We start from the raw sequence: 14,165 nt of genomic DNA on the forward strand, positions 1-14,165 counted from the left end.
GAAGAGCACTAAAAAAATTGTGGTATTATCGATGAGTATATTTAGATAGATATACATTGATCGATAAAATGTAATTACCAATAAATATTGACCGGTAGATGATGATTTGATATCTAATTTGGGATCTGTCGATAAAGATCATTAGCTAATTAAGGAAATTATATAAAAAACCTTAAATATTATTATTAACAGATTTTAGGTCGACAAATATTAAATGTCATAAGATATGATTTATGAATTCGTCGTTAAGAACCATTCGATAATTGTAAAATACTGAATAAAGGAAAGTAAGACGTATTGTGCCTTTTGTGGAAGAAGGAAGAATATAGCCTAGAGTGAAAATCCCAAATTCTCCCGTGACCAAAATTGGTGAGGCAAAATCAGTGAGAGAGAATTGAAAGCCTCGTGAGGTCGTCGGCGTCACAGATCTAGATTGATGAGTTCTTACATTGGGAATTTAGGGATTTATGGTTTTTGTGGTTACATGTTCCGTGTTGACTTTTCTTTATTATAATAAATTGAATGATTTGATTTTCATGAAATTGAAAAACCGAAATCAGTTAAAGGGATCATTTGATCCTTGTGATTATTTGATTTATTTTTTTTTCAGGTCTGTGACATTGTCACGGTGGGTGAATTGGTTGTAATTTGTTATTATGGTTTAATTTTGTATGTAATTTGCTTTTTAGGGTTTAATTTGTATGTAATTTTGAATTGCATAGTTGAAACAATGTTATTCATGGTTTAATTTGTATATAATTTGTTGTTTTGGGTTTAATTTGTATGTAACTTTGAATTGCATAGTTGAAACAAATTGGTGAAGTGTGTTGTTTTGCTTAAGTGTTGTTTGTTCGCATTTTTCGGCCAATCCATTTGGAATTCACATGGCTCTATAATGCATGCACAAGGGTTGCAACCCTAGTAGCTTTGCAACCCCCAACAAAGGGTTTAGGACCATTATTCAATTGTCTTTGAATAAGTTAAATAAAGAGTTAGATATTTTTGTTATTAGAATATTTTTATTTATTTTGGTTTAAACAATAAATAACAGTATCACTATTGTATCAATACAATTTTTTTTTTAATAAAAGAATTCAATTTCAATTTCAATTGTTAAGATCAATTCCCAACAGAGTGGTTATCGGAGAGGAATTGTGTGGTTCTTGGAAGAGAATGTAAGACTCTTGCTGGAACACTGAGCAGAGGAGAATCTGCATATTTGCGAGTCAAGAATTGAAGGTTTACTGCTGCAGGTGATAGTTATTATGGGTGCATTCAGTATGATTCCAGGGAGTCTTCCAGTATTTGATGGGAAGGATTATGATGATTGGATTGTAAAGATGGAAGTCATTCTTGGTTTTCAAGAATTGGAAGAAACTGTCAAGATTGGATTTCAAGATTCAACCAAGCTTGAATCAAAAGAGCATAAGAAAATTTTTGAGAAGTAGGTAAAAGAGAATAGAAAGATTGACTGAAATGCACAAATGTTGTTGTATCAATGTGTCTCAGCTGCCATTTTCTAGAAAGTCTCAAAAGCTGAGTCTGCTAAGCATATTCGGGACTTACTGGAACAAACTTATGGAAAAACTGAAAGGGTTAATAAGGTGAGTGATGAGCATATATTTATTCACACTCAATAGCTTTAATCATAGATTATTGGACTATAATAATAAATAAATCCATTATTTTAATTAAGATTTATATAATTGGGTTTATTTAGGCCCTAACTATTATTTTTGTTAATTTTGTGTTTTTAGAGTAGATGGTCTGAAGGAAGTGTCTACCTTTGTGAATGGTCAAATATGCCAAAGTCCAAGTTGTTTCTCTGTATCAAAACAAAAACCAAATTTTAAGTTGAAGAAGGAAAAAATAAAAGCTATAATATCTCAAAAACAAAATTAGAAGAAAATCTTCTGCAAAATACAAGAATTTTATGGAAAGTTTGAAACTATTTACAAAATCTAAAATACAATATTTTTCCAAGATCCTTGGAGCAAAAAATCCTATAAAAAGACACAAGCATCAAGGAGAAGAAAGAGAAAGCTTCATAGGGTTTTCTTAGTTTCTTTTCTTCTTTGTAATTCTTTTGTTTAGTCTACGCTGGAAGGCTAAACTTTTTTTTTGTTGTTTCCTTTGTAATTCCCCATTGAGTTTTAAGGTTTCGATCAATAAAAGTTTCATTTTTTAATTCTCTATAGTAGTTGCTTTAATATTTTAATCTCCTGGAAAATTGGTTTTTGTGAGAGGTTATACTTGGATGCATAATTGAGAGTCTTTCTTATCTTAAAATTTGGTTTCTTAATTAGTTCACATTGTTCTAATTAATTTCTTGGGCGCATGATCCAAGAGAGAGGAGATAAGCATTCCCATCGAGTATACGCATGGAACAAAATGAGTATTGATTAAACCAGTAGACGCATGCTTTATTGGTGAGTTTGAGTTGAATCAGATTGGTGCATGTTCAATCTAGTTTAGCTCTGTTGTAGGATTGAGAAATGATTAATCTTTAAAGAACTTGTGAATGATTCAATGGTGGAAGAACTTGGGGATCAACCGCTTTTTATTTGTTATTTTAATCTCTTTTATATTTTTTGCACAACTATCTCAACCCCTTCTTATCATTATTGTTATTGCTAACTTTTCTTACTTGCAGATATTTTGAACACTGTTTTATTGATTTCACTATTGGATTCGTTGTGAGACGACTTGAGGTCATCTGATCACAATTATACTATCATATATTTAGCGTTAGACATGTCTAGGCTGAAATTATTTTAATTTGACAACAAAATGACATCTATCGGTGAGACTACAATCACTCAGAAGACAATTCGAATTGTTGTCCATGGCTGCTCAAGAATCAATGAGTGATTATTTCAATAAAATTCAAGCAATTGCAAATTCTATGCAAGGCTATGATGAGAAATTTCCAGATTCAAAGGTGGTTGAGAAGATCCTGAGAACTTTGACTTCTGCTTTTGATCACAGTGTAGTGGCAATTGAAGAATCCAAGGATATGTATGCAATGGTGTAGAAGAACTCCAAAATTCCCTTGAGACACATGAGCAGCAGTTAATTTCAAGAAAAGACAAAGAAAATATAGTAGAGCAAGTTTTCCAAGCTCAAACTGTTGGCAGAGGTAGATGAAGAAATGGCTGGAAAAAGAGAGGAAGAGGTAGAGGAGAGAAGGTCAATCAAGTGATTGGTATGCCTCAAGCAATCAAAATTAGAGTCAAAACAGTGTGCAGAGGCAAAAGTTGGTTGTTGGTAAAGGGAGTTAAGATCATGGCTTTAAGAAATTTCATGATAAAAGAAAACTGCAGTGTTATAAATGTGGTAAGTATGGTAATTTTGCAGCTCAATATTGGGGAACTAATCACAATAATTGCACTAGAAAATTATCCAAGAAAGATGAAATACATCTAGCCCAAGAAGATGAAGATTCTGTTTCAAACCATGTGTTATTGATGGCCACAACAAATCAGAATGAAGATGCTTAAAAATTGGTACTTAGACACGGGTTGTTCTAATCATATGACTGTTAGAAATGTAGGTCATAAACAAGAGGAGAGTAAATTGTTTATGAAATATTTTCGCAAATGTTGGAGGTAGATTGAAAGTCAATGAGAAATCAATGAAGTAGAAATGAGTTCAGCCAAAAACAAATATGTTTTTAACATGATTCTAGAAAATCAACCGGCTGTTTTTGCGAAACAATTGGTTGTTTTTATCAATAGTTATTAAAAGCCAAAGCAAAACAAATTAAAAGAGATAAGGGATAGAAAGATCAACCCAAAAAGTTTTATATTGGTTCACTCTTTACCAAGAACTACATTCAGTCCTCAAAAACCTCTGAGTATTTCACTAAGCAATCAAACACCTTATTACATAACACACACCAAAGTGGTGATCTTGAACTCTTCAAGACACACACCACCTTTGGCAAAAACACCACAGATCTCATAACAGCCTCTGGATCTACACAACAACAATTCTTATAGAAATACAGTAGTCAAGAGAGAAAATGAAGGATAACACCTCGTACAATCACAGATTAAACAGAAAGAATATAATGCAATCTTATTCCACTGTTAGAAAGAATCCAAAGCTTGAAGTAATCTTGGAAAAAATTATTTGAAAGAGATAATCTGAATCACTAACAACCAGGAGCGTGAAACAGATTATCTAAATTCCAATTAGTTGTTAAAAAAATTTAATGTAAGAACCAAATCAGTTTTAAAACAATTAAAACAGATTAAACCATTTTCACAAAATTCTTTTAAGGATTTTCATAAATCAACCGATTGAAAACACGAAACAATCGGTTGAATTGGCTTGACAGCAAGGTCAACCCATTTCAATCTTTTTCAAAAACACTAAGTGTAAAACAACCAGTTGAATCGATATTTCAACAGGTTGATTTTCCACTTTCTTTAGAAAACATTTCTTTTTCAAAAGAACTTGAATCAAGCAACCTTGGATCATAACTTTAAGTGGATCAACAAATTCAAACTACACAAAACACACACACTCAACCAAAAACGGAGTCTTCAAGCAATCCACTTTGATTTGGAGACATCAAAACCTATGTTCAACTATCTCCCTCTATTTGATGAAGACAAATCCTCAGTTTGCTTGTGTTGTCCTATTTGAATTTGAAAGCACCTGCAAAAAATAGAAACTATGCATGTACAAAGTAATTGAACAACCCAGGTTTTAAATTGTCCCAAGAACCTGTTATCATCACTGTTTTCCAGCAGAAACAGTTTGTGAAAACCAGTAGATTAGTAGTGTAAACACCAGTGTGAATCAGAGCATTTAGCAGCATCATTCAGCAGCAGATAACAACAGATAATGTACCAGATTTAAAGCCAGATAATACAACAGCAATACAACACTAAAAAAACCAAATAATTCTCCCCTTATTTGTCTTCACAAATAGAGTAAGACAAGTGATAAAAGCATAAGTTAAGAAAGAATTTGAGAATCAAGAATACCCAACTCATTTCTTAATAAGAAAAACCTATCCTTAGGCAGTGGCTTTGTGAATATATATGCAAGCTATTTTGTCAGTTTCAATCAATTGAACTTCACAATCCTCGTTTCTAACATGATCCCTTATAAAATGGTGGCAAATCTCAATGTGTTTTGTCCTTGAATGCTGAATCTGATTTTTGGTGAGATTAATAGCACTTGTGTTGTCACAAAGCAAAGGCACCTTACTAACTTTCAACCCAAAATCTTCTAGTTGTTGTTTAATCAGAGAATCTGAGCACAACAGCTTCCAGCAACTATGTATTCAACTTCGGCAGTTGAAAGAGCCACACAAGTTTGCTTCCTACTATGCAAGATATGAGACTTGAACCAAGAAGATGACAAATCCCACTTGTGTTTTTTCTGTTCAGCTTACACCCTGCAAAATCAGAATCAGAGTAGCCAACCAAATGTATAGGAGAATGAGAAGGATACCATAAACCAACAGTGGTTGTGCTCTTAAGATATTTCAGAATTCGTTTTGCAGCTTTGAAGTGAGATTCACTTGGATTGGATTGAAATCTAGCACAAAGACAAAAATGAAAACATGATGTCTAACCTGCTAGCAGTGAGATAAAGTAAAGAACCAATCAATCCTCTGAATTTGGTTTGATCTACTGATGTTCTAGCCAAGTCAGCATCCATATAATAGCTTGTAAACATTGGTATGGATGCCTCTTTGCAGTTTTCCATCTCAAACTTCTTTGAGAATCTCCTTGTAATACTTGGTTTGGCTAAGAAAAATTGCTTGACCTACAACTTTGAGTTCAATATGAGACACAAATGCCATATGTTTGCATTAATTAGAGACAAATGTTCTAGTAGAAACTCCCTTATCAATCTTTCCGATGATATTTTCCACTGAAAGATCCCTAGGAATCCTCCACTCCTTAGGAAGCTCATCTTGTTGCATAAATTCAATCGGTTGCTTTTCTGGATAGGTTTCCAGCTTCTCTATAATGATGTTCTACTCATCCTCTTCTGCAAAATTCTTCCTGGATTCCTGTTCTACATTATTAGACTCATAAGATAACAATGTGAACAGGCTCTTCAACAGTCATAAGCCTCTTGTTATATACTCTATAAGCATGACTAGGTAATGAATAACCAAGAAAGATACCATTATTCGCTTTTTCATCAAACTTGCCAAGGTTTTCCTTACCATTATTCAAGATCTAACACTTGCAGCCAAACACTTTTAGATGACCAATGTTGGGTTTTCTCCTATTAAACAATTCATAAAGAGCTTTCTTCAAGATTGGTCTATTGAGGACCTTCTTCATCACATAGCAAGTTGTGCTTACAACATCAACCCAAAAATATTTATGTAAAGAGGATTCACTTAACATGGTTCTAACAAGTTCCTCAAGAGACATGTTCTTCCTTTCCACTACCTCATTTTGTTGGGGAGTTTTGGGAGCATAAAAGTTATGGAAAATCCCAAATTTTTCTCAAAAAACATTGAATTTTTCATTTTGAAATTCCCATCCACGATCACTACGAATGGCACAAATGTTACGGCAACACATGTTTTGTAATCTCTTAGCAAGCTTTTTGAATGCAGAAAATGCATCACTCTTGGATTCCAAGAACAATGTCCATGTGAATCTAGAAAAATCATCAATTATAACAAGAGCATATGATGTGATTCCACTAGCCATATAGAGAATGATTCTTGACCTTCTTAGGAATCACCTTGAGTTGGACATTATAGAGGCATTTTTCTTAGAGTTGGATCATTTGTTCTAAGACAAGAACTCACCAAAAACTAGTACCAAATCCCAAACTCATTTGGATGAACCAATTTTAGTCAAATTGAACCAAAAAAGAGGAGAAACTAAAAGGAACCGAACAGAATTGAAATTAAAAGGCAAGAACAGAACATAGGTGCTGGAAAAACAGAAAAACCGAACCAAAAAAACTCAAGAACACAAGACAACATGAACAATTGAAAGAGAAGAAAGGAAGGAGAAAAGAGTGCTCATGAAGATGGAAGAATGTTGGATGATCTCGCCACTAGAAGTGTGGAATGCTCCTAGATAAGAGTGATGCCGCCACTTGAGGACTCCATTGATCCATCAAGATAAGACTAGAGAAGAAGGCTCCAAAAGCTCTCCAAAGTTCACTCAAAATTTGAGTAGAGTTTTCTTAGATTAATTCCAATCTGAATTTTACAAAGGAAGCACCTCTATTTATAGCCTAAGGTGCTGAAAAAATAGGTGGGAAATTTCAAATAAGCTCATTTGAAATTCCCACCAAAAACAAGTCACATGGGAGGTGTGACTACACCTACACCACTCTCCTAAGTCACATGGGTAATGTGACTTTATTTTACATTTTCACACTCCTTTATTTAATAACCACACCTCCTAAAACTATACAAGAGTATTTCAAAGCTTGGCCTTGCCCCTCATGGGATGGACTTGGGCTCTTTGGGCTTTGGCCTTCTTGGGCTTGGTCTTGGGCTTTGGGCTTGGGCCTCATCTTTATTTTATGTCTTCTTTTAATTTTGAGAAGACTAGAAGGAAGAACTTCAAATGTGAGGGTGGATGTCCTCTTCCTCCATTAATAAAAGCCTTCTTTATTTGATTCTCATCATACTCCTCGAGTTGGAGAGAATTCGTCCACGAATTCTGAATCCTTGCATATAACAAAGTCAGTTTAGTTTTACAATTAAAAGTGGAAGAAAAATGTAAACATGACTTAGCATTTGTAAACAATGGGATTTCAGAAAAGGAGGTTCTATAAATCGACCAAGTTGGAAAAATTTGTTTGGGAATGATGTGATGTTTTGGAAAAAGACCTCTTAAATGGTGACAACCATTAGGAGGTATGAACAAATCATCCCTAACATTTTTTAACCAAGATGGTGGTGAAATAGGAACCTTGGGTAATGAAAAAGATAAGGAAGGAAAACACCTTGGAGGTGAAAGGATAAGACCCATGTCAATTTGGCCTTCTTTGTCTATTTCATTTTTACTTGTGGTAGGTGGGTGAATTAAGTCTTGTTTGACCTTGTTTATCTTTAAGATTTGCTTTTGTGGACAATGAAGAGCTATGTGCCCAAAACCTAAACATTTAAAACATTTGATATTTGAAGTTTTGGTAGGTGACTTAGGAGTAGAAGGATTTGTAGTAGAAACTTTTTTTGGAAACATGGTTTGTTTGGAAAAATTGGAAGGAGAATTTTGAGTAGAAATTTTGTTGACATCCTTCCTAGAAGAGTTGTAGAAAGCATCATCATGAGTATTTTTGAAAGTTTTGTTCAAAAGATATGATTCTACCTTGATGGCTTTGCGAAACACGCTCTTTAAAGAAGAATATTCTTTTAATTCTACAAAGTCTCTAATATCTCTTTTCAAACCACGTACAAACCATTTAATCTTTGACTCTTCATTAGCATGCATATTCATTTTAGTCAAAGTTGTTTCAAAATCTTGAAAGTATTCATCTACCATCCTATGTCCTTGAGGAAGCCTTTGGAACTTCAACAAGTGTTCCTTCCTAGAAGGAGGAACAAACCTCGCGCGCATACACTCTTTCAAAGCATTCCAAGAAACCACGGGAGGTTTCTTGCGATATATAATGTCCATTACAATTTTATGCCACCATTCTTTGGCATAGCCCAAAAAGGATGAAGAAACTATCCTAAGTTTATCGTCATCTTGGACCCTATACACATGAAAATAATGGTCAACCTTAGTCTCCCAATCTAAATACACATTAGGATCACTATCACCATTAAAACTAGGGACTTTTTTACAAGCAATGTTGAACACTTGGTGATATCTTTGGTCACGGTTATAGCTCTCTTCATGAGAATGATGGTGATGCCTCCTTCTTCTATGTTCTTCTTCACCAAGGACTGAAGCTTTGGAAGGAGAATGCTGTTTGTAAGATGCACCACTTGAATAGCCAGCCATTTTGCAAATAAAAAACAGCAAACACACAAAAACAGCAAACAAGTTAAGAAACAAAATTAGCAAAAACAGTGAGCTTGGCAATGAAATTGCCAAAGTGAATGGAGGCAGAAAAAAGAGGTCACTCTCAAAGAAATAATGTCCTTGCACCAATCTGATCTTGAGGCCTTGGAATCCTCAAATGAAAGATGTCAAAGCAAGCACACCAATCTCAAAAGCAACCACCACAAAACCAATGAAACAATAAAGACAAACAAGAAAAGGTATAAGCAAGGAAAGGTAATTGCAAAAGGAATACTATATGTAATACAAACTCAAAGAGTAAGAATGAAAGACAATCAATAAAATAAAGAACTCAATGAGAAAAATAGGCACACAAAAGAATACTTAAGGAAAAGCACTAGAGTAGATGAAGAAAACAAAAAAATTAGCTACTGGAATTTTTTTTTTTTTTAAAAAGCAAACTGTGCTTGATATTCACTGATTTAACTGGAATGATGTAGAGCGAACTGGATTATGAAATTTAAACCACAGAAACTTCAAGATGTTAACTCAATAATGGCACTGGAATCAATTAAAAACAGTAAGCCAATTGAGAGAAATAAATTTTTCAAAATCGCTGCCAGATTACCGTATTCTTTTCGGCAGAATTGTACACTTTTTTATTTTATTTATCATTTTTTGTGTACTTTGAATTTTTGAATGATTCTTTTTTCTACTCTTTTCTAACACTTAGAATATCACAAATCCAGAATTTCATAATTTTCCAGTGAGTAAATCAATTGCAATAAGGAAAAACAGTAAGCACTTTTTTCAGAAACAGAGGAATCCTAATAGGAATAAAAAACAGGATTATGTACTAGCAAAGACATAATGGAAAATGATGTATTGGAACTTGTATAGGTCTAGAATACAAGTATGAACTCAATTCTAAAAAGAAAATGCACAAAGGATCAACATCAATTCAGAAAATTATATGACACCAAAGCAAGAAACAATCAAAACAATAAAAGTACTACTAGAAGTAATGACAAATATGGAATAACATGACTAAGACAAAACTTGACATGATTACAAAATTAAAAGACACATCACAAATTTTAACAAGTGAAAGGAAGCTTAAGGTAAACTCTAGGAAGGATAATGCCATTCCAAAAGAGCAACCATACTCATAAGAATTATGAGTGCCATAAACCTTTTCACAAGCACTTGGTGTAAAAGAAAAACAGCAAGAATACTCAATTAAAATTCTAAAACAGAAACTTAAATTGCAAGAAAATTAAAGAGCTCTTGAAATAAAGTGCACACAACTCAACAATTAAACAAGAATGAACTTAAGACTCATGATACCACATGATGTGATTCCACTAGCCATATAGAGAATGATTCTTGACCTTCTTAGGAATCACCTTGAGTTGGACATTATAGAGGCACTTTTCTTAGAGTTGGATCATTTGTTCTAAGACAAGAACTCACCAAAAACTAGTACCAAATCCCAAACTCATTTGGATGAACCAATTTTAGTCAAATTGAACCAAAAAAGAGGAGAAACTAAAAGGAACCGAACAGAATTGAAATTAAAAGGCAAGAACAGAACATAGGTGCTGGAAAAACAGAAAAACCAAACCAAAAAAACTCAAGAACACAAGACAACATGAACAATTGAAAGAGAAGAAAGGAAGGAGAAGAGAGTGCTCATGAAGATGGAAGAATGTTGGATGATCTCGCCACTAGAAGTGTGGAATGCTCCTAGATAAGAGTGATGCCGCCACTTGAGGACTCCATTGATCCATCAAGATAAGACTAGAGAAGAAGGCTCCAAAAGCTCTCCAAAGTTCACTCAAAATTTGAGTAGAGTTTTCTTAGATTAATTCCAATCTGAATTTTACAAAGGAAGCACCTCTATTTATAGCCTAAGGTGCTGAAAAAATAGGTGGGAAATTTCAAATAAGCTCATTTGAAATTCCCACCAAAAACAAGTCACATGGGAGGTGTGACCTTTTTCTACTATGACACCTCCCAAAAACTACACCTACACCACTCTCCTAAGTCACATGGGTAATGTGACTTTATTTTACATTTTCACACTCCTTTATTTAATAACCACACCTCCTAAAACTATACAAGAGTATTTCAAAGCTTGGCCTTGCCCCTCATGGGATGGACTTGGGCTCTTTGGGCTTTGGCCTTCTTGGGCTTGGTCTTGGGCTTTGGGCTTGGGCCTCATCTTTATTTTATGTCTTCTTTTAATTTTGAGAAGACTAGAAGGAAGAACTTCAAATGTGAGGGTGGATGTCCTCTTCCTCCATTAATAAAAGCCTTCTTTATTTGATTCTCATCAGCATAGTAGTTTCCACTAAGACTCGTGGTTCTTGAAGAACTAAATAAAATCCATGTGCAGCAGTTCAAAGGGTTTTGAAGTAGAAACTACACTTTTCAGTTTGAAAGAATGTTTGATTTGCTTCCCCTTTTGACATGCTTCACATATATGGTCTTTCTCAAACTTGAGTTTGGGTAAACCTACCACAAGATCTTTAGAGATCAGTTTATTTAGATGATGCATGTGGATATGTGTTATCTCTCTATGCCATAAGCATGATTCTTCATGTTTGGTTAGAAGATCGCCAATAAATGCAAAATATCAGATATAAAGAAGATAAACATTGTTAACCCTTTTACCAATCAACAATATTTCCTGTGAATTAGATAGTCATATCTCACAAGTGTTGGGCTTGAAGGTTACTTGATAACCTTTGTCACACAACTTGCTAATGCTAAGGAGACTATGCTTGAGTCCTTCCACAAATAGCACATCATGAATCAAGAAGGTGTTCTTGTCACCAATGGTGCCTCTTCCAAGAATCTTCCCTTTGTTGTTGTCTCCATAAGTCACATGACCTTCGTGCTTGAGGAAAAGATTGACAAACTTGCTTTTATCCCCTATGATGTGCTTAAAACATCCACTGTCCCGGTACCACATATGTTGATTTTCCACCAAAGTACCCTACAAGGCAAAATCAAGATGCAAGATTTGGTTCCCTTACAAATGTGGGTCCATGAGTATTAACTGATGGATTAGGATCCTTAGAATTCTTAGGAACCCATTTCAAAATACCTTTAGGTACATAAAATTTCCTAACTCTTCTAACAGAGTGGCCTCTTTTCATACAATAAAAGCATGAAACAACCGATTGTTTCGACTTTTCAATCGCCTGTTTTTCAAAAAAACTTGTAACTGCTTTTTTCTTGCTGCGTGGATTAAAACTCAATCCATCTTTTCCAAAAACACAATTTTGAGATGCAAGAACAGTCTCAAAGTTTGATTTGCCTTTTGAAATCTTATCCATAGTTTTACAAGGTAGTGAACCTTCTTTTGAAGAGATTCACAATTTTCACAAAAATTTGAGTCACATTTGTAAGAAGAGTTTTTGTAAATCAACTCTAGATTTTCAAAATCATTTTTTGAATTATTAACCTCTTCTTCCAATGCTTTGACTCTATTTTCCAGCCAATTATTCAAGTCTTTCAATCGGTTCTTCAAAAGGGTCAGCCTATTTGCTTCTTCATGAGTTTCTTTAAATGCATCAAGAAGTTAGCTGTAATTTTCAAAATTGATTGAGGTGCTGGAACTTACACTGCTTGTGTCAGATCCTCCCTTTGCCATTAGGCACAGATTTTCCTCTTCATCTTCACTTGATGGTGAACTTGAGGAAGAAACATCATTGTCTTGCCAAGCAATGTAGGCTCTTTTAGATTTTTCCTTCTTATCAAATTTCTTGCTTGACCCTTTCTCTTTAATTTCTTTGTTGGGGATATCAGCTTTTATATGGCCATGTTAACCACATCCAAAGCATGTATATTTGTTCGTATTAAAATCATTGAGTTTCTTGTTGTTATACCTATTGGAGGATTGTTTCTTGTTGTTGTTTTTCTTCAAGAATTTGCTGAATTTCCTGGTCAACAAATTAAGAGTTTCTCCATCACTATCCTCACTTGATTCTTGACAGTTTTTTTAACCAGCAGGATTCAAAGCAATGTTTCTCAGATGCTTCTTTTCATGCTCTTGATCATTCATCCTATTCATCTCCAATTCATGTTCTCTAAGCTTTCTAAACAGTGAAGTTGTTGTCAAGGATGTTAAATCTCTAGATTCAGAGATGGTTGTGACTTTGGGCTACCAAGACCTATCTAAGCACTTGAGGATCTTGATATTGAATTCCTCCCTTTCAAAGGTTTTTCCTAAGTTGATCAGATGGTTAACAATATGGGTGAAACTCTTTTGAACATCAACAATGGTCTCCCCTTTTTGCATTCTAAACATCTCATACTCTTGTATTAGAGTGTGCTTTCTTGCTCTCTTTACACCATTGGTTCCTTCATGAGTAACTTCAAGAATATCCCACATTTCTTTAGCTGAAGCACATTGTGATACCTTGAAAAACTCATCAGAATTTAAAGCAGGTGTTATGATATTCTTAACAATGCAATCAAACTTAGCCTTTTTGTTTTCGGACTCAGTCCATTGAGACCAAGGATTTTCAACAAAAACATTATCTTTTTCAATTTTTGGAATAAAAGGACCATTTTCAATTACGTCCCAAATTCCTCTATCAATTGATTCCACAAAGATCTTCATTCTTACCTTCCAAAACTGGTAATTCAAACCACAAAACAAAGGTGATTTGTTAATAAATGCACCCTCCCCAAAGGGTAGTTTTTCAGCCATGAAAAAGATTTTAGGATCGAAAACTTGAATGACTTTCAAGAACTTAGCTCTGCTGCCAATTGTTAGAGATGTAGGCCTTAAACAAGAGGGGGTGAATTGTTTATGAAAGATTTTAGCAAATGTTGAAGGTAGATTGAAATCCAATGAGAAATCAATGAAGTAGAAATGAGTTTAGCCAAAAAAAAATTTGTTTTTAATATGATTTCAAAAAATCAATCGGTTGTTTTTGCGAAACAATCGGTTGTTTTTATCAACATTTATTAAAAATCAAAGCATAACATATTTAAAAGAGATAAAGGATAGAAAGATCAACACAAAAAGTTTTATATTGGTTCACTCTTTACCAAGAGCTACATCTAATCCTCAGAAACCTCTGAGTATTCCACTAAGCAATCAAACACTTTGATTACACAACACACACCAAAGTGGTGATCTTGAACCCTTTAAGAACACACACCACCTTTGACAAAAACACTGGTTGATTT

At 34.2% G+C, this 14,165-nt stretch overlaps 1 protein-coding gene across 1 annotated transcript; it reads right to left on the minus strand.

The window, feature by feature from the left end:
* Positions 1-11,664: 11,664 nt before the first annotated feature.
* Positions 11,665-13,590, minus strand: LOC137834377 (uncharacterized). Its single transcript, XM_068642433.1, has 4 exons — positions 13,151-13,590; positions 12,972-13,063; positions 12,589-12,773; positions 11,665-11,958 (listed from the first exon to the last, which is right to left on the minus strand). The coding sequence occupies exons 1-4, from the start codon at positions 13,588-13,590 to the stop codon at positions 11,665-11,667; spliced, it is 1,011 nt and encodes a 336-aa protein (XP_068498534.1).
* Between the last annotated feature and the right edge of the window lie 575 nt (positions 13,591-14,165).

Source organism: Phaseolus vulgaris, chromosome 5, assembly GCF_000499845.2.
Source record: "Phaseolus vulgaris cultivar G19833 chromosome 5, P. vulgaris v2.0, whole genome shotgun sequence".
Classification (NCBI taxonomy): Eukaryota; Viridiplantae; Streptophyta; class Magnoliopsida; order Fabales; family Fabaceae; genus Phaseolus; species Phaseolus vulgaris.

Excerpts from the sequence above, each read along its gene's own strand:
- LOC137834377 (XM_068642433.1), bottom strand. The coding sequence starts at position 13,590 with ATGAAGATCTTTGTGGAATCAATTGATAGAGGAATTTGGGACGTAATT. Across the intron at positions 13,064-13,150 it reads TTCAATATCAAGATCCTCAA|AAAGCTTAGAGAACATGAAT; the intron begins GTGCTTAGATAG and ends TTCACTGTTTAG. Across the intron at positions 11,959-12,588 it reads GAGGATCTGACACAAGCAGT|GGTACTTTGGTGGAAAATCA; the intron begins GTAAGTTCCAGC and ends TTTGCCTTGTAG.